Consider the following 26,636-nt stretch of genomic DNA (forward strand, 5'->3'; position numbering starts at 1 on the left):
CTTTCCATGAAATTGTTACATACCATAACATGTAATAGGTATCTGTTATTTTTAAACAAATGAGTATTTTCAGCTTCTGGTTTCTGACATAAACTAGCCTCGAAACTTATATTTACCTAAGAGTGATGTAAAGGGGTCCTGAGATGAAAAAGTTTAAGAAACACCTGCATTAAAGAATCCTTACAACTGGGCAGAAATCCAGCACTAGACAGCATTTCATCTCAAGAGAAGTTTCGTCCGTGAAAAACCCTCCCAGCAAACTCCAGGCACTCACAGTGGGCATGCCTTGTGCGCTAAGGCACTTCAGTGTGTCCAAGTCTTTGCGACCCAGTGGACTCTAGCCCGCCAGGCTCCTCTGCCCATGGGCTTCTCCAGGCAAGGATTCAGGAGTGCGTTGCCATGCCCTCCCCCAGAGGACCTTCCCAGTCCAGGGATCAAACCTGTATCTCGTCTCCTCCACTGGCAGGCAGGTTCTTCACCACTAGCGCCACTTGGTAAGCCCCTTCACAATGGGATGTTACACTAAAGGATCAAGGGTGGATTTGTTCATTCTGGGTTTCCCATAGCGTCTTAAGGAAAACCCTGAATGAACTTTGTTGCCAACTCAATACTAACACCTTTCAGGAGCTACCCTTCTTTCTCAAGAGCCTTGGTGAGCCTGTTCTCATCTTGCCTGTATTTCTATTCCTCTGTTGGCAAGACATGTCTGTCTCTACCCTAGTGACTCCCACATACGGAGGTCTTGCTTGGTCATGCATGCTGGGTGCTGGCTGCTGCTCAGTTTCATCTCCCAGTTGAGCAGAAGCACATGGGTCATGTGAGCTGTGGGACCTTAGGCACAAAGGTCACTTCTGTGTCCACAGCTCTATTTGCAGTAGCCTCTCAGGGCGGTCCTGAGGGACAATGAGCCAAATCAGGTGAATTCAGTTAACATGGCAGGAACCTAGTCACACAGCATGGCTCATAAAACGTGATTAAAATTTCTCAAAAGATTGAAAAGCTGTCCTCTTCCACTGCCATGAACCAATGCAGCCCCCATCCCTGCCTTGCTAGAGCATATCCACACTGGCGGGGGAAGAAAGCCTTTGCCCTGGTGTTTCCTCCTGTAGACAATCCCTCCTCAGAGCTGGTGAGGGCAGAACACACTACACGTCTGGGGGTACAACTCGAGCCTTGAGCTTGTCCTGACAGCCACTGTCAGCAATGGCAGGTCGCTGAGTGCCCAGCTCAAGTCAACTCAGGTTGCTGACCTCCTCAGAAAAGACTTCCCTGGCAGTCCAGCTGCTAGGACACCACGCTTCCACTGTAGGGAGGTGGCGTGGGGCACGCAGGCTCAATCCCTGGCCAGGGAACAAAGATATCACGTGCCATGTGACTTGACCAAAAAAACCCCAAACCAAACAAAAAAATACCACCCAAAACACTACGTGAAGATTTTAAAGTGTAGAAACCCATCTCATGCAAGGCATAATGAGATATCCAATGGGCACCTAACAGAAATATCAAGCCAGGCATGTGACCCAGTTTTCATTGAGACCTACATTCCCCACCCCCAGGGCTTGGAAGTTTAATGGTCATTTACCCAAGAATCAAAAGGAGCCATGATTCAAACTTAGGGTTCAATTCCTACAAGAAACGATGGAGCCCCAAAATGTGCGATCCTTATTCAAGGTCAGTAAACCCAGGTCTGATTCCCAGACATAGGCACTTTCCAATATACAGTGTTTCGCCCCTCCCCCCATCCAACCGCCTTCTTTGAGTGGCAAAGGGGGGGAAAAAACACCAGGTCCAATCAAACCTTCAAAAGCAAAGGAAAACTTCAACTCATTAAAATAAAACTAGGCAGCGCTGACATCAGATCTGTAAGTTTATTTGCTCAATGTACGACAGCTACATAATGACTCACATTCATGATATTCCATCACTGAGGAAAACTGCTAAGAATGGTCCGTGTGTGAAAGAATTCCTTAGAGAAACACGGAGTTGGAAAAAAATAACCACTGATTAGACCTTAAAAATAGTTCACTGCATAACATGACAAAAAGCACAAAGGCTCATTCAGAGAACATATTCGGTGTTCTCCTACACCGTAATAGTTATAATTTCACCATGACAAACACCAGACATTAAGATTAAGCTAACACTGGTGTTTCTTTTGCTCCCCCCCCCAAAAAAAACAAAATGTATAACTGCATGTCACTATAGCAACATCCAAAACAGATCAATTTGTTACGATCACTATTTGGTAGAGCAAACTTTACCCCCGAAAGGAAAAATTAAATTAAAAAACTTTAAAAAATTTGAAGACTTAATTTTTTTTTGTCATAGGAATACATAACACCTACAGTATAAGTTAATAAATTTCAAGCTACTGTATAGAAATACAACACTAGCATGCACAATATTGTATCAATAGAGTAATGGAGGAGTAATCATTTCACTGGAGAGACAGTATCATAGGCAAGTGCATTTCTTTAAAAATAAAGAAAAGAAAAGAAACCATTCAAGCTGCTTAAATATCAAGTCTCCCATTCCCTCTTCATTTTTTTTTTTAGCCCTCAGATGTGGTTTTTATCTTGCATTATTCTAAAAAGCAGCCAGAGCCAAAGCTGAAATTTAAAAGAAAAATAGGTTTTGTAATTCCAGTAAATCATTTCCAAATGCCACAAGGGAAGGACACAACACTGCTCACTGGACATGAAGATAAAATTAAGGGAAGTCCCACCTGCCTCCCCCCTCCCCGCCCTCAATCTCTTCCCATCCATGGCATTGACCTTAGGCCCCTGCTAGGGCGCAGAAGCTCTAAAGCTCTCTTCTCTTAGTTCTTCTGGTAGGCTCGGTTAACTGGGACCCGCTGTTGCGCACATGGAGGGGGCCTTCTAAAGAAAGTCATGCTGGGCAGCCTGTGCCACGTGGCAGGGCATCGCCACTCTTCTATCTTCACTGTCACCTGGATCCTGGTCACTGTGTGCATCTCACAACTGGAAGCTCCATTTTGGTTTTAACAAAAGCAACTGTCAGGTTTTTCCTCAATTATGACTCATTCCTCTGCCTGCCTAAATAAAACAAAGAAACAAACAAATCTGGTGTTGTTACCTATCTTGGCAGTTCATGCTCACTTGTAAAAAAGCCTAAACGCACATGCAACAGGTCATGTTTTCAGAAAGACATCCAAAATGAGAACGAAGGACCTAAGGCTGATGGAAACAAACTTGTGGAAAGAGTATGGTGGTTTCCATCAATTCTAAAACGTGCAAAGATGGCATAATCCAATTTCCAACTTCTATATTTTCATTAAAAGGAAAAATAAAAAAAAGAAAAAATTGTGGTCAAATAGGAATTAAGAATTTATTATCTGATAATGATGCTATTTTTTTTTCCTACAACAATTCTTTGGGGGAAGGAGTGTTTTAACGGAGGAAAAACGGATACACGAGGTTCCCAAAACTGGACAGAATGTTCATGGAGAGAGCTCTTCCTTCAGGATTTTTCTACCAGTAAGCTCCTAGCACCTGAATTTCCACACACTGCACCACGAACCTTCTCAAAATGACCGCCAGCTTCTACAACCCAACAGCTTTTCAACCCGTCCATGCGCATGCTGTGGGCACGAGGTACAATGAGGAAGACCCAAGAGAGGAGACAGATGGCAGTGCCACCCGAGGAAGCTGTGGCAACTGAAAAAACCCAGCACTTCTCTGAAATATCAGCACGATAAATGACATACAGACCTGAATTTTCTCTAGTTTTGTGGTGTTCAATGTTTCTATTAAAGTGATTAATCGTTTGTTGTGGTGGATTTAAGAAAGAAGGACAAAAATCCCACAGCCACCTGCCAAGCACCTATTAACCAAAATCTAACAAGTAGTTCTGATTCTCCTCAGGCAAGCCTGTTGGCCTAGGAGACAGAGAACAGCAAAACCGACCTGGATAAGGCTGAACAAGGATGTAAGAGCCAAAATAAAGAAAAACACACAATCAATGGCTTGATGTTAACATATGGCTGTAATGTAGAAATACTGTAAACTGCAATTTAGTGTTAATACTGTCAACTAATCTGAAAACTGGCATGGCCTAAACCATCAACAGACCTTACGTTCTATCAGCTTGGGATTTAATATTCCATGTCTGCTAAGAGTACACCCTGAAAAACAAAATGCACAGCTAAAACAGATGAGCTAGGAAGTGCCCAGAACCTAAAAGACGAGAGCGTATGTGCATAAAAATCCTTACTGGAACCACAGAACTTATTGAATGAGGGCCATTCCGTTTTAAGTTTTCTTTTCATCTTAAAACCCTATTTTCTAGCAATAAGTTAAATTAAAGACAGCCCCACTTGCATTAATCTACAGAACAGTCCATATGCCAGTGTGAGGCTGCTATTCCAAAACCAGCACAGCTAGCCTGACTTTCCACTAGTGGTATTTTGGCAAAAATGTCAAAAGAGGCGATCAAAGACAGGACAGGTCGTGGGTTTCTCCCTAGGAAGGTCATCCCTCCCTTTCCCTCCCCCACCCGACCCCCGACTCATGGGAAAAAAATAAAGACTGCAGTAGTAGCATCAGCGTGCGCTGCCAGTCCACCTGGGGGCCTTAATTGTTGCCTTCGCCGCCGTCGTCGTCTTGCTGGTCGCTCGTCCAGAGCGTGAGGTTGTCACGGAGCAGCTGCATGATCAGCGTGGAGTCCTTGTAGGAGTCCTCGTTGAGGGTGTCGAGCTCGGCGATGGCGTCGTCGAAGGCGGTCTTGGCCAAGTGGCAGGCTTGCTCCGGGGCGTTCTGGATCTCGTAGTAGAAGACGGAGTAGTTAAGGGCCAGGCCTAATCTAATGGGGTGAGTGGGCTGCATGTGCTCCTTGCTGATCTCGTGGGCTTCGCTGTAGGCCTTCTCAGACGACTCCACGACGGTCGCCCTCTTCTCGCCGGTGGCGACCTCGGCCAGGTAGCGGTAATAGTCCCCTTTCATCTTCAGGTAAAACACTTTGCTCTCATACTGGGTCTCGCTGCAATTCTTGATCAGGTAGTTATCTAGCAGGCTCAGCACATCCTGACATACGGCCTCCAACTCCTTCTCTATTTTTTCACGGTAAGCACGGACCATCTCTATTTTCTTCTCGTTACCGTCGGCAGATGTCTTCTGCTCGATGCTACTGATAACCCTCCAGGAAGAACGGCGTGCCCCGACTACATTCTTGTAGGCCACAGAGAGAAGGTTTCTTTCTTCATTGGACAGTGGCTCATTCAGCTCTGTCACCTATTGAAGAGGAAAGAAGAAAGAGCTGTTATGGCACAGGTGATGGCAAGTTGGGCTAATCCTATCTTTTATGCTACTAAGACACAGAGACGGATCAGCTGGTTAAAGTCATCAACACACTGTGTGAGTACATGGGAGGGAGATGGAGAGGGAATCAGCAGCAAGAAGGGGAGAAACCGCAGCTGGCTCAATGGTGCACGAACCCCCTGCCTCCTCCCTAGAGGAGGACACACATGCTCAGCTGTTTCCGGAAAGAACTATCAAGTCTAACGCTTAGAAGAAAAGCCAAATTTTGACCTAAGTTACAAACATCAACAGTTCTCTTGAGCAGCATTACATACACACCAATGCCAGGGATTTTAATTAGAGGTGCCTTTAATACCTCATCAGTTTGTTTGTTTGGAACAGAAACCAGAATGACAGCTTCCTCCTACTCTTGCCCTGTCCGGCAAACATGAGTCCCATCTCTTTTGGGTGAGGGTATCTTGCATATTCGCTGAGAAAAGAGAGTCACCGTCAAGTTGACTTTGAGAAACACAAGCTTTCTCTGCTCTTAGGAAGATATAAATTCCAGGCACCGGGCTGACTGATCACTGAGATATTAGCAACTTGGGGAACACATGTTTTAGTGTTTGGATACAATTAGCAACAAGATGAAGAGAGGAGCAAAGCACTTCTGAGCTGAGGTGGCCAACAGGAATTAATGCTTCTCTCAACCGTGCACTTCTAAAGGGTCTCCACCGTCCCAAACACCAAGAGCCTTGAGCAAACAAAAGCGACCGCACACCTATGTTGCATGTTTCTATGACTACCGAACAACTGCATGTAATAAAGAAATTAGATCAAATGACTGAAACTACATTTTCTTAAGTGATATTACCTGATTTCTGTGATGTCAGAGCCATACACTTTAGGCTCTTATTGCTCTTCCCTCTTTTTCCTCCCTCTTCTGAGGTCACATTTTTACTTGTTTGGTTGACTACCACATCCAAACCGGTACCTACACAGTCACTGGCAGTATTAGAAAGCCCAGACCATGAGCTCTCTCCTCAGATTTTCAACAGAGATGTTTCCCTTCCTTCATCCTCTCAGGTGCCTGCGCTCGAGTAGCAACCTATTAATTGCAAGCAACTTCTGCTCTTTGTTCTCCCTCTGCCTAGAGCATTTACCGGTGTTCCTGCCTGGAAAATACACAAGAACCAGGTTCTATCTTCTGTGAAACCCTGCCCACTCCACTCCTCCCACCCACAGTTAAACTGGCTACTCTCTGTTCACCGTGTAGATTACAGCATCCACGTAATGTTCTATTACTGCCAGATATGAAAGGTGGTGGGACAGAGTCCAAAAAGATATGCTGGGCTGGGATTCCAGGAGACTTGTGTATGGATCACTTACATGTGGTATACACAGTCCTCTTTTATAAAGGAAGGAGTCGAGTGGGAGACGGCTACTCGTAATGAAACTGGTTATGTGACTGAAACAGTTCCTCTTAGAATTAAGGCTTCCCTGGTGGCTCAGACAGTAAACAATCTGCCTGCAATGCAGGAGACCCAGGTTCAATCCCAGGATCAGGAAGATCCCCTAGAGATGGAAAAGGCAACCCGCTCCACTATTCTTGCCTGGGAAGTCCCATAGACAGAGGAGCCTGGAGGGCTACCATCCATGGGGTCACAAAGAGTTGGACACGACTGGGCAACTAACACACTCTCTCAGAATTAAGTCAGAATGTAAACCAGACTTAGAGGTTTATATGTTTGCTTACTAATTCTCACAACATCTGGCCAATAATACATACTCAACTACCTTCTAAACTTAGGGTTTTTGTATGTTACCTTTTTATTACGCGTTACTGATTCCCCACCCTAAGGTGAAGCACAAATAGCTCTAGCAGAGGTGGCCGAGGGGAAACAGGTGCACGCTGGGGGACGAGGTTTCGGGACCTCAGCAGTGAAAGTGCGGTGTCCTAGCCACGGGGCCCCCGGGGACAATGTCCTGCACTTTAACTCTCCGTGCAGGAGGCCTCTGCATTTCTTGCATCATCCAGGCTGTCTTCCCGAATCAAGTCTCGCCTGTCTGCTCCAGGTGGTTCTCCAGTCCTTAGCTCCCTTATATCACTTCCTTTCCATGAACTTTAGTATCACATAGCCTGGAATAACTCCCTAGACTGGCTTTCCAACAGGCTGCGGCCTCTGTAGGCCTGAGCCTTGCACACCACAGGCCACCCACCCAGTCACTGAATGTGCAGATACTGAAGACTATCTGCCGCTCGCTCGTGTAACCTGAGAACTGTCTCCCATGCAAGAAGCCCCAGTGCCTAAGGCCACTGGGGTCGCCTTCAGGCCTTTCCCCTAAATCATGCCATATTTATTTCAAGAGCCAGCAACTATTTAAAGTCCCAGTGACCTCACCAGTTCTCTATACCGTTAAGTCTTTCGCTGCGGGGCTGCGGAGACCAGAGCTGGCCATTTGCACTTATGCAACGTTTGTCCAGTTGCCTCAGACAAACTCGAACATGAAGATTATGAAATGCCAACATCACCTTTAGATACAGTAACTCAACCACATTTGGAACATACCCAGATGTTTTCTCTGCTACTGCAAAACTAAGTTAGAGGGGAAAACCTTTAACACTTAAAAAAAAAAAAGTCTGCTCAAAGGCACTAAGATGTCTCTAAAAACCTTAAATCAGGTTTTTTAATCCTTAAGATTAAAATGACTTGTATGAGAGGTAATCTGTGGTTTTTAATTAAAATAGAGATCCCAACCATACTAGTTTCAAAAGTCAAGATAACTTTTAAGATCAAAAAAATTATTCACATAGTGTCCTAAAAAGGTTTAACCAAGATAGAATGAGTATTCAGTGTGGGAGGGGTGTGAGACATGTATCATTTGGAAAGGAAGGCAGTGTTTTTCAAAACGGCCACTGAACTGTTTCTAAACAGACCACTGGCCTATGTGGTTTCCCAAATGTACTGTCATGGCTACTGGAAAACGTGGGCAGTTTGCAAATTCTCCAGTTTTACATTCTGTTTAAAAATAAGATTAAGGTTTCTCTTCTCAACTCCTATGATACCAGCCCAAGTTCAAATTTCTTTCAGTGAGTTCAAGACAGCTTTTAGCAGAAAGGTTAGAAAAATCTGTTATTCTCACCAACAGCAGAATCAGAATGTCCCAAATCCAAGCTGCTAAGGTATCCAGACATTAATTAGTATCAACTGTTTTCCCCTAACAGTTTATGAGGGGAGAAACCTTCTCTCCCTAAGATTAGCAACTCTTGAGGGGACAGGGGGCATATGGGACCTCTGTGCCTTCCTCTGTGACCCCAAAACTGCTTTAAAAAATAGTCTATTAAAAACATATATATATATTAGCAGACACCGGGTGTCACATTTGGCCCCTCAAGCATTTTTGGTCCTCCTGAGTGCTATCACCTCAAAGGGCCAAGAGGCTATGAAAAGGGAAAATGAACACGCTACACCAAAAATAAAAGAAAAACACGGGAAGGTACAAGATGAGCATTCGTGTCCACGTTATCAATATTCTGAGCACACAGCAGAATAACCCACTGCAAGGAAATGCGCCACTGCTCTGCTTGCATACAGTTAACCATATAGTCTAGAGGATCTGGTGGTTTAGTCGCTAAGTCATGTCCGACTCTTGCGACCCCGTGGACTGTAGCCCGCCAGGCTCCTCTGTCTGCGGGATTTTCCAGGCAAGAATACTGGAGTGGATTGCCATTTCCTTCTCCAGGGGATCTTCCCAACCCAGGAATCGAACCCCAGTCTCCTGCATTGTGGGCAGATTCTTTCCCGACTGAGCTATGAGGGAAGCCCAGAGATGGCCTACTAAATATCAAATTTAAAAAATTTGAAAACAATCTGAAGTTCATGGCGTGCATATCCGGACAAGACGCCTTCAATTTAAAGTACAGTGTGTGCAAAAGAAGAGTTAACACAACAGGCTTGAGATTGCTATCTTTAGAAAGGCCTGCTTGCGAAGCTGACCCTTGGCTAGCATTTGAGAACTAGGATTCTGGAAGGGTTCCCACTACCCCCGATTAAGAATGGCCCATTGGCCCTAAAAAGTTTGTCCAAACAATGTGTTCCTTCCAGAAGTCTTGAATTTGGTATGTGTGAGGCACAAAGTGCTCTGCAAACACGCCTCAGTAAGACCTCTGGGAACTGAGTCTCTAATGAGCTTCCTTCCCAGTAGACATTTCACACACACAGTCCACCTCAGTCTCCAGAGAGAGAAGACTCTGAGACCTGGCTTACTCTGCTCTTCACCCCAAGGACCTTTTCTCTTTGCTGCTTTAGCTTTGCATCCTTCCATTGTAATAAATCATAGCCAAGAGTATGGCTCTGGGACTTCCCTGGCAGTCCAGTGGTTAAGAATCTGCCCTGCAATGCAGGGGACTTGGGTTCAAACCCTAGCTGGGGAACTAAGATGCCACACGCTACGGAGCAACTAAGCCCGTTCACCACAACTAGAGAATCTGTGCACCACAAGTAAAGATCCTGCATGACCGAAGATCCTGCGTGCTTCAACTAGGACCAAACACAGCCAAATAAATAAATAATTTAAAAAAAAAAAAAAAAGTATGGCTCTATATGCTGAGTCCTGGCAAACCACTGAACAGGGAAGGAGCCTTAGGGACGTCAATACCTATTCATTCTGGGAAATTTGATAACATGTCACATAAGGTCTGATGACAAGAAAAACACAGTTACAGGCCGCTGCTTACCAGATAAGTCACCCGGCATTCACCAGGCACCTAGCGTGCATCACATCATCCCTCACTGTGCCAAAGACAGAACATCTGTGAGATGCCCTCAAGGTGCTAGCTCATGAGGAAGAAACACAAACGTACTCACGTTAGATCACCAGTCACAGAGACACTCTCAAGGCAGCCAGAGTCTGCCTGGGAAACTCATTTGTTAGGCTTTTAAAAGGCAGCAGCAATGATCCTGGATAAAAATTGTGCTGCAGGGAAACATTCCAGGAGAGGAATGTCCCGGAAGAGTCAGGGAACTTCCCTGGCACACTCGGGGCTGAGCTCTAAGGCCTCAGCGACAAGGAGAGCTGCTGGAGAACCTGGCCTTTCTGACAGGTGTCAGGTACCGTGTTTTCGCAATTGCCCCGACATGGTGGACCTTATACTCAACAGGTGTGCTGCAGAGCAATGAATAGACTTCCCCCTCAAAATCAGTCCACTAACAAACAGCAGGGCAGGGACACGAACTCAAGTCCTCTGGTTTCAGATCCCGAGTCTCTGATGATGTAAACTCTGCCATGTATCAGAGAAAGAACTAGAACTCAAGTCCTCCGCTTTCAGATCCTGAGTCTCTGACGATGTAAACCCTGCCATGTATCAGAGAAAGAACTAGAACTCAAGTCCTCTGGTTTCAAATCCCGAGTCTCTGATGATATAAACTCTGCCGTGTATCAGAGAAAGAACTAGAACTCAAGTCCTCCGCTTTCAGATCCCGAGTCTCTGACGATGTAAACCCTGCCATGTACCAGAGAAAGAACTAGTTTCTCCAACACAGGCGACACCTGGTTTTACTGTACTTCACAGTACTGTGGCTTGTGGAGACTGATGGTTTGCGGCAAAACCATCAGTTTTGTCAGACTGATGGCTAGCAACTTTTAACAATAAAGTAATTTTTAAATAACAAGAACCTACTGCACAGCACAGGGAACTATACTCAGTATCTTATAATAACCTGTAATGGAAAATAATCTGAAAAATATACACACACATATATATAAAACTGATCACTTTGCTCTACTCTTGAAACTAACACAAAACTGTAAATTAACTATACTTCAGTAAAAAAGATGTACTTTAAGACATGATACTGCTGGGAATTCCCCTGGCAGTTCAGTGGTTAGGACTCCATGCTTTTACTGACAAGGGCCCAGGTTTGATCCAACTAAGATTCCACAAGCCACACAGTGTGGACCAAAGACAAAAAAAAAAAAAACACACACACTCAGCCACTTGCTAAAAGGAATTTAAAACCAATCGGTAATAGAAAAGTGAGCAAAAGGAATTGTAAAAAAGGAAAAAATTATATATATAGTTATATATATATAAAACCCAGTCATTCATTTTATAAATGTTTTCTCCAATCAGACTGGCAAAACTTAAATATTTTGATGACTGACTGTGAAGGCTGATGGTGTGGATAAACAGGCACCGCTACCATCCATTGGTGGATATCATAGATTAGTACAAACTTCAGGGAGGGCAATTTGGAACAACTATCAAAATTAAATACTAAAAAACCTTCTGACTCTGCCATTCCATTTCTAGAAATGGATTCACTGTGTCATTTCTAACAGTTAAACTCTGGAGCCACCTAAATGGTGGTCAATGGGAGTCTGGTTTATGAACATCCATACAAGGGAATTCTCGGTAGTCATTTTAAAAGTATTTGTATATTCTCACTGTACCTCTCGAAACATTTCTAGATATTTCTGTATCACTGAAAACAGAGTGGCTGAGAGGCAGTCAAGATTGGTAAGGTTGAATTTTTGACCTGCTACCAGTAGTACCTACTCAAACAAAACCTCTCCATAATTTACTCAGTTAATCACATCCACCAAACTTTTTCGAACCAAGTTTAAAAAAAAAACAAAACTTAAAGCCAGCAGTTTTAATAAGCAAGTTTACTAATGTAGTAAATTACTAACTCGAGCCCACATCTGCTGCTTTGCACTCACCACCTCACTTCTACCAAGAACACCTTTAAAAATAAACTTAGTTGCATAAAAATCTTTCATTATATCTTTACAGATTAGAACTGATATACAGTAGTATATATACCACAGATTTTCAGCTCCATTTCATTGAATTAGTTACTAATTCTAATATTTTCCCAGTTTATTCACTACCTAATCTTATGATTCCCAAATACCACTGATATTTGATATTTGTGCAAGGATATCTGCTGCAGAAACAAGGACAGTATTATGAATGCTATAATGTGCATCTTCGTTTCATTGTGAGTTTAATAGAATACTTCCAGGGTTTCATTCTTAAATCCCGACTCTTTGTTTAAAAGATATTTTTTTTAATAAATACTCATATATTCCATATTTTCCTAAATAACTTTTGTAGTATCAGAAATGAGTTCTTTGACCAAAACTATAATTCCTCTTTGGTCCTCCAGATAGCTCTTTGTGATTCAGTATTGTTATTTCCATTTTAAAGAGTAGAAAATTAAGGCTCAGAGCCAAAGAGTGGAACCTAAGTCTCATGGCTTAAAATCTCATATGCTTTCCACTATATGACCAGTTCTTAACCGAGGAGGAGCTTCTTGTAAAATACTCTCCCTAGCAGCCCTAACCCTCAAAGACTCAGTACTGCATGGGACCCACACGCGTCTTTCTCCAGGTGAAGCACTGCAGGTGAACGTTCCTCAGAATGCTGAGTTACCACATGGCTCAGGCATTCCCCTCCTGCGGCTGCTAAGTCGCTTCAGTCGAGTCTGACTCTGTGCGACCCCATAGACGGCAGCCCACCAGGCTCTGCGTCCCTGGCATTCTCCAGGCAAGAACACTGGAGTGGGTTGCCATTTCCTTCTCCAATGCACGAAAGTGAAAAGTGAAAGGAAGTCGCTCAGTTGTGTCCGACTCTTCGAGACCCCATGGACTGCAGCCTACCAGGCTCCTCCATCCATGGGGTTTTCCAGGCAAGAGTACTGGAGAGGGGTGCCATCGCCTTCTCCCCATTCCACTCCTAGGGATACACAAGAGATGTCCAAGTGTTAACAGCGCCAAGGTAGAAAAAACCCTGCTCCGAGTCACCAACACCCAGACCCAGGTCTCAGTCTTCCTCATGCTATATGCTCCTTTGCCCTCATGGTTTCCCTACCGCCCAAAAAGCACTTCCAGAACTCATGAAGAAAAATTTTCTGTAAGTCATCCTTTAAGCCCTAATTCAAATACTGCACTTACTTCCTGAAGCCTGAAAAACTCGCAGGCAGAACCAATTACATTTACTGTGTTAGTAAGTTTCACCATGCACTTGTTACACTGCTTATTTCTCCTGCCTCAGGGTGTAACCCTGTACCTTGTTTCCGCCTCAAAAGACTAAAGTCCTTAAGAGCAGGGAGCACACTGCACTCATCAATCAATCACCCCAGTACCTAGTCACTTCCCAATGTTTACTAGGTGACATGAATGTCACAGGATGTATCCAGCCCAGACTAATTGCATGAATGGCCCACAGAACTCCTTCCAACTCTGTACGTGTGCGCGCTTAGCTGCTCTGTCGTGTCTGACTCTGTGCGGCCCCATGGGCTGCAGCCCGCCAGGCTCCTCTGTCCATGGGGATTCTCCAGGCAAGAATACTGGAGTGGGTTGCCATGCCCTGCTCCAGTGGATCTTCCCACCCTAGGGATCAAACCCAGGGCTGCCAGACTGCAGATGGATTCTTTTATCGTCTGAGCCACCAGGGAAGCCCAACTCTCTGTGTATAGCCCCTTCCTTTTAAGTGTGACTTTGAGGCTCCTTCCATCAAGAACAAGCATGTACTTCACCTCTATCATCTGAACTTGATCATGCGACTTCGTCAGCGGAGCATTACCAAGTATGAGGCAAGCAAAGGCCCGAAAAGTGCTTGTGAATCAGGGCTCGCTGCCGGGAACCAGGCCAAGGAAGCGTGGTTCACCCAGAGACGAGAGACCATGTGCAGAGGCCTCAGCCTCTTCATAGTTCATCTGGCCCTGAAGGAGCCTCCAACAGACCCCAACTACCTGGCCAGTCCACAGAACTGAGACAAACATTTGTCTCCGGTAGTTTGATACAAACAAAAACTTAACTAATATTAAGCTGGCTATTGTTAGGTGCCACCAGCACCAAATACAAGAACAGTTGAACTTTAGGGTCAAGGTACAGGACTTGAAGCAAAAATAAGGCCACTTCATTAGCCCAGATTCCACCCATTGCTCCAGTCTGATCTCACTTTTCAACAACTGGGACATAAGCCAAAGCTCCGCAGCATGCCATTTAACCCCACACGTCAGGAAACAGATATGCTATGCTCCAGCACACCCTTGGCTAGCAGTCAAATAACCCTATTCTAAAAATTAGCTCAATCAAAATTAGCTTAACAGGTTTTTATACATACAAGCCCATATTGACTCCCTCACAATCATCTCCTCTTTCTTGCCTTTTCTTTGCTTCTCAGATTTCTTCTGGAATTGATGTCATGTTCCCTTTCTTTGGGATTGTTGACTTGTGTCCAGACCTCTGGCCGACTTCCTTATCAAGGCTATTCCCTCAAATTAATTATAAACAACAGTTCGCTTTGATCTCATCAATTCTGACAACTTATCTTCAAACCACACCTTTGACCTCATTCACAACCATTCATTTTAAAAATTACTTTATATTGGATTTTCATTAATTTACCATGTTGTGTTAGTTGCCGGAGAAGGCAATGGCACCCCACTCCAGTACTCTGGCCTGAAAGTCCCATGGATGGAGGAGCCTGGCAGGCTGCAGTCCATAGGGGTTGTGAAGAGTCGGACATGACTGAGCAACTTCACTTTCACTTTTCACTTTCATGCACTGGAGAAGGAAATGGCAACCCACTCCAGTGTTCTTGCCTGGAGAATCCCAGGGAGGGGGAGACTGGTGGGCTGCTGTCTGTGGGGTCACGCAGAGTCGGACACGACCGAAGTGACTTAGCAGCAGCGTGTATATGGAGGGGAGCATGGCACCCCACTCCAGCGTTCTTGCCTGGAGAATCCCAGGCAGGGGGAGCCTGGTGGGCCGCTGTCTCTGGGGTCTCGCAGAGTTGGACACGCCCGACGCGACTCAGCAGCAGCAGTGTTAGTTGCAAGTGCACAGCAAAGTGATCCCGTTGTACATATAACATATCCATCCTTTTCGGATTCTTTCCCCATAGAGGTTGTTACATAATACTGAGTTCCCTGTGCTATAGACTAGGTCCTTGTTGGTTGTCTATTTTATATATAGTAGTGTGTATATGTTAGTCCCAGACTCCTAAGTTACCCACCCACCAACAACCACCACCGCTCAAATCAAACTCCTAGGAGTCCGCTGGCGGTCCAGTGATGAGGACTCAGAGCTTTCACTGCCCTGGCCTGGGTTTCAGTCCCTGGTCAGGGAACTGAGATCCTGCAAGCCCATGTGGCACAGCCAAAAATAAATAGAAAATCAAACTCCTACCCTCTAATATTACCAGGCCTCACTCCCACCAACTAGATTTGCTCTTGAACACTCTCCTTTTTCTTTCAGCCCCTTCCCTTTAGGCTTTGTTTCCTCCTTGTAAGGCAGATCCATCAAATTATTTCTGCACGAATATCAACTTTCCTAAGCCTCGTCCTGCTGCTGCACCATCCCTAAATCCTCAATCAATACAACCACCCAGCCTGCTTTCTGCTCTTACACCCAAAACAGAGGGGAGAGGAGAGGATGAAGAGAGACCAACAAAAAAAGCCAGACTGTAGTCACTAGGAATTAAGGCTTTTTTTTAAACCTCAGGCTGGGCCCCTCATTCCTGTACTTGCCCATTAACATGTAGTCCAAGCTCAGGTTTACAGTAAGTAAATGATCCCTTTAAATTACATCTCCTACTTCCTGCAACACCAAGTTTCTGAAAACAAGTCTAACTTGTTACCATTTCTCCACCTTTCATTCACTCCTCAGCCCATTATTACTGTTCCAACTGTCTTCCTACTTCACATGTCCTGTGTTCTCCTGTCTTCCTCTTACATCTTGTTCCAGGCACCACAGAAGTGTGGTTCCCCAGGGTTTACATTTTTACTCTGACTCTCCATTCTGCCTGGATGACCTTATTGTGCCTGGTTTTAACTGGCATGGATTCATAGGAGATTCCCACTAGACTGTCAGTTCTATGAGGGCAGGGGATATTACATTCTCCAGGTCTGAGAGTAGTCTGGTCATTAGTGGTTCCTAAGTAATTTGTTTCCTTAATGAAGAAGTAATAAGTAACTCTGAGAGCTTAACCTGTGCCATGCACTCTTCTAAGGGCTTTTCCTGAGTTAACGTGTAGCCATGATGTCTCTACTTAAACGTTTGCTCTTGAACACTCTTAAATGTTTCCTTAAATACAGCATGACAGCAACTGACTTCATCTCCATCATTTCTCCTTCTATCTCCAGCCATCAAATTCTCTCTCATATCCGCCCTCACCATCCCTTCCCTGGTCCTCATCCTTTTAGACTATGCCCTGCGATTATTTATCAGTCTTGCCCCACTCTCCTCCTATTCAATTTCCACACTGCTGCCACGGCTCTCAACAAACCAAAACTGGGATGAGGATCCCTTTCTGCCGAAAATCCTTCAATGACTGTCCATAGCCTAAGAAAAATCCAAACTCCGTAAGGCCCTTTGTGAACTGCCCCACTCTGGACTCATTTCCTAACATTCTCTCAGGGCAACTAAGAGTGAGGGCGTGAGTCACGCAGCAGATTCAGCCGTCTGTACATTCTGAACCTGAACAATGCCACGCCCTCTGCCTGGACACTCCTGCCTCCAGCCTTCTCCCCTCCACACCCCCACCACGCCCATCCCCACACCCCTACCTCTGCTATCATTTCCAGGAACCGTCCCGACACCCAGGCTGACTTCAGTTGCCCTCCCACTCCACAGCACTGGGCTGTGACACTTCTCTTCCTGGGTGTTGGATATTCCCACCCACTGAGGTTCAGTAATCCCCCCTCTCACAGCTCTATCTCCTCTGGGTGATTTCCGGATCAGTCCACTTCTGGCAGTTCACTGAGCATCTACAAAGCATTCAAGTTAACATTCTTTTCTTCCTTTGATCGTCACTAAAATCCCCTCGAAATATGTTTCCAAAAAAAACACAAACCAACATGTTTCCATACTCCTGCTTGCGAATTCCACATAAGATAGTATTACTTTTGATGAACAAAAAAGTCACAGCTTCCTCCCATTTCTTTCAAGTGAGGGATACTCTTCCATTCAGCCTAAGTGGCATACTTTACTTCTGGGCAATACCTGTAAGATTCCAATGGTAAAACCATGGTACTTATGTCCTTGTGCTAAACATTACAAGTTCTCCTTTGGTAAATGATACTTAAAACATACCAAGATCATGGGACCAAATATTTTCTAAAAGAAACCAGGTTACACTCATATGCAGTCTTAGGGCTCACATTTATCACTCACATTTATCTTAGTGATGTCCTAAAGAAGTTCGTTCTGTATTTAAAATCTAGACTAAGCAACAACCGTCTCAGGGACAACTAAATGGAAAAGTATTAAATATACAACAGTTTGAAAGAATTTCAAAGCTTCTGCAAACAGTGGAACACTGACTAAAAATTAATGAAAACAGGTCATTGAGACAACAGCTTAAAGATCATCAGTCTCCATATACACACCCTATGACTCCTTTTTGAAAACTAAAAACCCTTTAGAGGCTAAGATTCAGAGAAAAAAAAAAACAAACAACTTTAAACTCAAGACTTAAGCATATTAAACATTTACGCCTATAAAATGGGACCATCACTTTTATAAAACTGTTGTGAAATTAAATGGGGAAAAATAAAGCCAAAGTGATAGCAAATGTTCAATTATATTGGAATATTTTTATCCAAGACTGTGTAACTTAAAATATTTTTGTCTTCTCAAAAAGATCATAGTCAGTGCAGAAATCTACAGAACAGATGTGAAAAAAGTCATACCAAAAAGTACACTAGCTTTTATACTGCGGACCAGATGCTTAGTTTAACGCACCAACGTTTCAGGGTAATGCTATGCCGTAACAAATTATAGTACTGATGTGATTTTCACAACAGATATAAACACTTGCTAAAAAACTGGTCTTAATCAGTCTTTATTAAAAAGTTTATTATGTGTATATACAACCAGCCAGATTAGGAAGAGAATAACCTGACCAAAATGCAAGAGTGCCATAAATCCAAAGCAAGAACGAGTGACAGTATCTGTTTTGGGGAATCTATATGCTAGACATAATTTTAAATAAGTAATACCAACAGAAATGTATTTTATGCAAGTTTTAAACTTCACTTCGTTACTACAGCTGCTTGAAGTTTTTACCACCTTGTTTTTCCTTCCTCAATAAATGAGTCTAGTTCCAAAAATCTAGCCTTTTTCTGCACGACTTTCAAATGGTAAAAAATAAAAAGGCAGTATACTCACCCATTATTACTGATGTCACTAAATTGGTCAACTCCATACTTCTGAGCACGGATTCAAATTCGGGATGTCTGGGCCCAGACGGCTAGTGTGTATACTTTCTGCTGCTGCTGCTAAGTCGCTTCAGTCGTGTCCAACTCTGTGCGACCCCATAGACAGCAGCCCACCAGGCTCCCCGGCCCCTGGGATTCTCCAGGCAAGAACACTGGAGTAGGCTGCCATTTCCTTCTTCAATGCATGAAAGTGAAAAGTGAAAGTGAAGTTGCTCAGTCGTGTCTGACCCTCAGCTACCCCATGGACCGCAGCTTCCCAGGCTCCTCCGTATGTGGGATTTTCCAGGCAAGAGTACTGGAGTGGGGTGCCATTGCCTTCTCCAGTGTATACTATCTACCTACCTACTTTTACTTATTCACACATACAACCAGTAGTATGCTGACTTTAAGGCAAAAGTGATTTTTAAAAAGATGCTTGGCAAGCAATGAGATGGAACAAAAGCAAAACTTGTTTCCCCACATCGTTCTTAACAAATCAACTGGGTTTTAGCGCTCCTATCGAATTGTTGGGACTTCCCTGGTGGCTCAGTAAACAACCCGCCTGCTTATAATGCAGGAGCCGCGGGGTTTGATCCCTGGGTAGGGAAGATCCTCTGGAGGAGGGCATGGCAACCCACTCCAGTATTCTTGCCTGGGAAATCCCGTGGACAGAGAAGACTCACGGGCTATGGTGCAGGGGGTTGCCAAAGAGTTGGACACAACTTAGGGGCTAAACAACAATCAAATTGGTGATAACAGTCACAACTGAGAAAAGGTATCAGCCTCTCTTGAACCCTTTCCAATAAAGGCAATAGAAAAGAAGTCCTGTAATGAGAGAACCCTTCTGTAAACCTACAGCCACAGCATCCTCTTTCCTCCACCCACTCAAGAGCCATCTAGTCTTTTTCTCCTCCTCCCGAGCAAAGGCTGATGGGAAGCAGTGCTTTGGATGTCAACTGAAGAGAAACACTCCTCTGAAAATCTAGGAAAAACTTCATCTGCCATCTGGATTAAATGCTTTAAGCAAGAAACTACACTCTGAGGTTGCCAAATTTGAATGTAAAGCGATCTTGCCGGTAACTGGAACATTTGCGGGAAATAAGGGGTAATTTTAGGTCAATAAAAAGCCATCATGCAAGATGGTAAATACCAAGGGAACCAGAGAATAGTGAAGTATACAGATGGATGACTGGCCAATATGCTGACAAATGGTGAAATTGGTTATATGGGGTGATATCATGCTATTTATCTTTATTTTGCATATAAAGTTCCCATACTAGTTTTCATTTTTTTCAGCTTCTTTTTTAAAGGCACTCATTCCATCCATCCTCACTAAAGCAGCAGAAGGGAGGCTTGGAGCACATAAGCTAGCAGTTAAGCTTTCCCGTTTCAACCTTATTTTTTCTTTCTGGAGCCAAAAGGGCAACAGAATATCCTTGACCTTTGAACCATGTGTATGTAATATCTAGCTCAACAATTACATCTTCCAAAACTTTTGAGATAAATACCACTACTGGTGACGGTTTCAAGTTCCTTAAAAATTCTCAGCTGTTCTTGCAACAATTCCACTTTTGGGTCTCTGTCCTAATATGCAATCTGTGTTGAAAGCTTTATCCACAAAGATACTCATGCAATATCTATAAATTTGGAAACAGCTTAAATGCTAAACAAAAAATACTTAAAATTATGACACATATGCAGGTCTGTTCAGCTATTAAAATACTGATTAACATCAAGGGAAAAATTCAAGGTACAAAACCCTGTAGAATGACATGATGGGAATATCCCTGGCATATGGATTATGGTGATACTTGTCATCCCCCCAAAAAATTTTTCTAGTATCCTAAAGGCCAGATATTTTGTCATCAGTTGTCAGTTTCAGTGGTGACAGCCTTCCAACAACCAGACTCCCTTAGAAGATCACAGCATGCCCAAATTCAAGCTGGACATACTCAGCATTTCCTTGTCTCAGAATGCTATTCTGCTGTTCTCATCCTATCCTGGTTAATGCTCCTCATCCTCATGGATTGGGTCATTTTCAACCTACTTAAAAAAAATAAAATAAAAAATCCAGGGTCTGAACTCAACGTCTGTTTTTATTACACAGACGTAGTGAGAGAGTCCAGAGATGAGTCATACGTGCAACACAGAGTATGATTTGAAAAGAACATCTATCCGTGGGTCTAGCCATGCCAGACAGGCCCTCAGGTAAGAATGAATGTCCTGGCGGGAGTGTGGGATTGGTTTGCAGGTTTCCATGCCGGGCCTCTGCTGCAAAGCCACACTCATTCGCTACTTCACATTAGACCCGAACAAAAGGAGCACTGTGCTAAACTGAATGGCACGGACTGCAACCATCAGTCGAAAACTTTTAAGCTGATTTTGACATCCTTTAAGTACCTAGCTCATAGGCAACTTTTCCCCTAGATCTTGGTTAACTGAATATGGCAGCTTAAGTGTCATATTAGTAACTCCTTTCAGAAAGCTCAAGAGGTTTGAAATGATCTCTCTTCAAAACAAACCTGTTTTTCAAAGCATTCCTCCTGTTACCTCTTAGCCTTCTCTCACTTCTCACACCGCCACAGCTGCTCTTCACACTCGGCCGTGGGGAGGAGGGGAGGGGATTCCTCCCGCGCTACCGTCATTCCACGTTCAGCTGCCCACTGCCGTCACTGCCATACTCCCAGCTCTGGCACCCCTCTTCTAGTAACAGAACTTTCAGGAGGGAAAAGCTGACACTACACCTGGATCCTGCTCACCAAATCCAGCTTTACACCTCTCCAAAAATAAGACATTGCTACAAAGATTAAGACCAGCGAGTTTACTTGCAATTTTTTTAATGTCTTATATGTAAGAACACTCTCATTTCTACCTACCTATTCACAACCCAACTAAAGCTATGCACCCCATTAACAGTGTTCAACATAAAGGAAAAATCTACCTCCTGGGACACTCTTCTAAGTAATATGCTGACAAAAATTTGGTTTAGACTTATTCAGTTCTTTCAAAAGAGCGAAAGAAAAGGACTAGTCTTAAAAGATTTACAGATTTTTATTGTTTCTGCAAAATCATGGAACCAATCCAATGTAACCATTTATTTAAAATTAAACCTCTCCTTTGGGAATTTTTGTTGATTGCTCTTCCTGTAACTATTTTTCCCCCCTAAATTAGCAAAATCAAAAACTCAAGGATCTATGCAAGTGCCAATCTAAAGTAAGATAACAGGGCTTCATACTAAACCAAAACTAATACCTAAAAGGGAATTTGGGGAGGACAACAGAAAAATGGTTATGAGAGCAAAGGCCATAAGGCAGCTTGTTGGTAGACTTTATAACCTAGAAAGTCAATGGGTGCCCCATAATCACAGTCGTTGAGTCTAACAAAAAGAGCTTAGAAAATAAGACAAAAGAGAAGACAATGGCTTATATACGACTTTTTTCTCTATTAAATGTATATAAGGCCTTTGCCTACTTTTCTTCCTCATCTCATGGAATCTGGGAGGAATACAAAAGTAATCAGATGTCCTACCAGATAAAAGTGTTAGGGCTGATCATACCAGAGGCAAAACATTGCTCCTGGCCGCTCAGAAGCACCAAAACAATATATTTAGCATCTTATTTATGAGAAGCCCATGTGTGAACAGCTCCTGACTCTCAACACTGCAGGAACAGCCGCCACACAGCAGGGCTAGTGTGTCTAACAAAGTCAGTCAGCCTTGGGGTGGAAAATGAGTAATCATAAGAACACCAGCATAACTCCTATAATCTCCAAATAGTCAATAATAGTTTGCTCAGATTTCAGGTAAGCTGTTCTTATTTGGATGAGCATCACAGTTTTTAAGCTCTGGAACTTTTAAAATGGAAATACAAACCAAGCCAAAAGAAGTCCCCCCTCCTTTTTTTTTTTTCAGTTTAGGCTGAAAAGGTTCAGATGTTAGAAAACAAAGACAAAGGGATACTGATTACCACTGGCTGAGAGTACTTCATTACTGACACATTCCTGAATCAGTAATCATGTGCTGAAATCCAGCCAGCTATGGCCAACCACGGTCACTTTTAAAAAATATCATTTTTCCCTTTTCTAGAGTGCTACTGAATAGTACACTTGAAAAGGGTTAGTTTATGCCCTGTGACTGTTACCTCAACAAAAAAGACTCAAATCATTTTCTCCACTCTTTTTGGTAATTTAACTAGAGTTTGGTTTAATAAATAAATAAGGCTTCCTCCAAGTACCAGAAGATGAAATCCTCCCAGGGTCTGCAGTTAATCTAATGAACTGTAATGAAGATGCACATTGAGCAACATCTTTTATCTCGATTAAAAAAAACCCATATGAAATTGTTTAAATAATTAGAAGAGGCACTTAGTAGTCATTTAAGTTATCGGGAAGGTGAACACAAAAAGCCAACTGTTATCTGTATTCTTCCACTCCAAAGAGAACAATTGAAGCCACATGACTTCGATTATAATAATGGCTGGCAGAACTCCACAAAGAGGCTACAGAGGTGTCATTACTCCATTAGTGATAATGGCTATTGATCTAGCCTCCTGGAAGAGCTAGTAGAAAAAAACAGAATATTTAACATAGATTAAAAAAAATTTTTTTTAAGTATATAGATTCTGCTAGGAAGGCATTTTTACATAATTAGGATAGACTTTTGCCACTAATGCCCCTCTGCCACCAACACACCATAAAATGTTTATCCCAGTAACTTCAACATTAGTTGCCTAGAACCTTTTCTCCCCAGCCCCTCCCAAGGCAAATACCAGTAGCTCAAGAAGCTGTTAAAATCCAAAGGACAAGTCAGTATTGTCTAACAAGTAGGAAATATCTAGGTGTTCGCTTCTTTTTAGATACAAGCCTACACGTCTGTCTTAAAAGACTAAACTTCCTTCTTTCCTCTTTTTCAAAATACGTATTATTTCTATCTTGGTTGCACACCTGTAACTATCACAGGTCCTGTTTATTACTAGGGTACCTTCACTAGATAGGAATGAATTTCACCACTCTAGCATCTGGATGAGTTCAACCTTAGAACTCACTTTAGTGGTAGGACTGAGTATTTTCTATCTTCCTGTATTTTCCAAATTCTGTGGTGACTTATATAAACAAAGAAACAAGGCTTAGTTACCTTTTTAAAGCATCTACATTTTTTATTTAATCCTCACAACTGTTTCAAGTAGGTGTTGACCCATTTTACAGATGAGAAAAGGAAGGTCAGACATAAGACCAATTCCTCAAAATCACAGTGAACAGATTTGCTTGGAAAAATGTCTGCTTTATTTTATAAAACTGTTTTCCTTCCTCCATACTCCATTAAGGAGCATAAGCATAGCAAGAGCAGCTTTCCAAATCTCAAGCTGGTGTCTGTAGCAGATTCTCATTCCCTAACGTTTACTGAAAATGTCCCAGTAGGAAGTCATAATCTTTTTTAAGGTTTCTATTAAAACTTGCCAAGTTAATAATCTGCAATAAACCCACATACACCCTACACTATGAGTATAAAACATATTCTTGTTTTAAAATTTTCCATCTCTAGTCCTTCAATGCCCAAGGTTATTATTGAGATAAATGTTTAAAAACATGACTGTATCTTATAAACTTTCAAGAAAATTGGAAATAGGAAAGGTGAACAGGCATATCCAGAGATCCCTGGTGTGCCTGTGTCAGGATAAAGGACATTCTTCTTTGGGGGACCAATTCTCATCTGGCGGAAGAGGAAGTGCTCAATTCCACCTGGCTTATCTGCTAATTTCTGCATTACCCTGGACAAATGCCATTTGCATACTCCCTACCAGCCCTGAGGTGCATTGCAGCCTCTGTGTCATTGTGTGTGACATCACTGGGTTGCTATGGATATAGGTGCGAGGTCACTCGCTTTCCTGTGAAACTAGAAACATGGAAAAATTAGAAGAGTCTAAATAACGCGATAAATAAAGATATTGGTATCCACTGAAGTGCAACTTATCATTTGCGCCTTATAAAGACAGCGACTGTGACAGTATATTAATACAGCAGTACTCCCAATTTCAGAACCAATCCTCTTCCTTAACGAGATAAAAATCTTCTCTGCTAATGTAGCTGGTTTAAATGTAAAGGCATCAGCCTTGTCATCTCCTGTGAACCAGTAGAGTTATTCGAGAATTAATCTGTAATGCCTATACCGCCTCATTAAAGAGGTTTCATGTGCAAGGTACACTCCTGTATCCGCTGCACACTGGAGATGCATTTTAAAACCTTTGTTACATAAGGCAGGAAGTTAGATATTAAAATCGTGAGACTGAAATCATTAGATATATATGTTTCATTTAGTAATGCTCAATATGTCCCCCTCTAATATCAAACTGGTTGACCGCCCATCAGATAAATGTAGCATTACTGACAAAGTGGTGCAATACAGGCAGGAATCTGCAAAATGCGACAACTGGAGATCAGTATTCTCTTTTCATCAGCATTGAAGATGCGCTGGCTTTTTTTTTAAGCTTCAGATATGTCTAACAAAACAAATTAAAAAAAAGAAAAAAAAGACTTTTTCCCCTTTAAAATAACTCCTCCCCAGCCTCCACCCAGTCTAGGCTCTCTGCAATATGACAAATGCAGAATCTTCTGGAATGACTTGATACTGCCTCCCACCACCGCTTTGTTTGCAATATCAGATCAGAGAGAATATTTTTTTCAACTTAAAGGAATTTCAACAGATGTGTGCCTGTATTTAAAAAAGAAACAGCATATGTCACAAATTGAACCAGTCGGCTAAATTCACAACCTTTATTTTAGAGACAATACCTACCCTTTCAGTACGAGCACAGTAAGAAAAAAAATGGAGATGACATATTGAGAACAATCAATGAAAACGCTAGCGAGACAAACGTGCCCCCCTTCCTAAAGGCAAGAAGAGGGCTTGCTTTGGGGAATGGAGAGAGGGGAGCCTTTTGTTAAGAAAAACGTGAGCACGGAGGTTTCGATTTTGCACCATTGAGTTCAGATTTTCAGGAGACCCTTCATTTTTTCTCGAGGAGGTTCTAAAGGATCTGTCTGCAGAAGGTAGTGGGAACATTTGGGGAGTGGGGTGGGTGGGTGGGTGGGGGGGAGTATTAGAAAACCCGGAGACCTGCTGAGTGAATGGGAAAGGCGCCGCCCAGACATCAGGGAGAAAAGAGGAACCGCATCCATGCGGTCCCCCGCCCCCACACGCCCAGGCTGTGGGAGGAGGGGGAAGTGAGGCACAAAGGATGCGCACGGCCCCCCGCTCAGGTCCCCAAGCCGACCCGAAGGCGCGGCGGCCGGAGACCCCGCTCCCGAGACTGGCCCCGAAAAGACCCCGCCCCAGCCTGGGCGCGCGGGGAGGGCCGAGGCGGCCGGGCCGCCGGCCCTAGGGGACGCTCGGGGAGAGGCCGCGTCACAAACCTGGTCCTCAGCGTTCTCGGGACCCTCCCCGGCCCCCTCAGGGGCATCCAGACCTGCAGTCGCCGACGGGCGACTAGTCCCCGGGCAGAGCCCGCGAAGGCCCGCGGCCGCGAAGGGGCTGGGGCGAGGCGGAGGGGGAGGGGAGGGGAGGGGAAACTCACGTTCTTCATGGCAGCGGCCATGTCGTCGTAGCGCTCCGCCTGCTCCGCCAGCCGGGCTTTCTGCACCAGTTGCTCGCGGTCCACCATCTTCACGGGCTGGGTCGGGCCGGACGAGGATGATCCGGGACGGCCTGGAGGGCTCGGAGGGCGGCTGCGGCGCGGCTGGAGCCCGTGTGCTGGAGGGACCGACCCACACGAGACGTGAGCGGCTCGAGGCGACGCGCGCGGAAGGCTGCGACTCGAGCTGCGACCGCGGGACCGGGCGCGAGGCGGCTGCGGCGGCTGTGCGTGCCGCGGGCGGACAACCCCCTGCGGCCCCGCCCACGCCGCGTGACGCAGACGGCCCCGCCCACCAGCCCGCGCGAGGCCCCCGCCCTGGCCCCGCCCCGGCCCCTTCCGCTTCTCGGGTTTCCTCTCCCCGGCTCAGCTCGCTAACGCCTCCCGGGTATCCCCTTCTTCCCCGGTGCCCCTCGACAAGCCCCGTGCTTCACTTCATCCGGCTCGCTGCGCCCTAGCTTCTCCAGACGATCCTCCACCCACCCTGGACCTGCAGACCCCAACCCTGCCAGGCCCCCGACGCGTGGGCCCCTGGGAGTTGTAGT

General features: G+C 44.2%; 1 protein-coding gene across 1 annotated transcript; it reads right to left on the minus strand.

The window, feature by feature from the left end:
• YWHAG (tyrosine 3-monooxygenase/tryptophan 5-monooxygenase activation protein gamma) lies at positions 1,850-26,341 on the minus strand. Its single transcript, XM_018040758.1, has 2 exons — positions 26,035-26,341; positions 1,850-5,249 (listed from the first exon to the last, which is right to left on the minus strand). The coding sequence occupies exons 1-2, from the start codon at positions 26,119-26,121 to the stop codon at positions 4,593-4,595; spliced, it is 744 nt and encodes a 247-aa protein (XP_017896247.1). The 5' UTR covers positions 26,122-26,341; the 3' UTR covers positions 1,850-4,592.

This window comes from Capra hircus, chromosome 25 (genome assembly GCF_001704415.2).
Source record: "Capra hircus breed San Clemente chromosome 25, ASM170441v1, whole genome shotgun sequence".
NCBI classification, from domain to species: Eukaryota; Metazoa; Chordata; class Mammalia; order Artiodactyla; family Bovidae; genus Capra; species Capra hircus.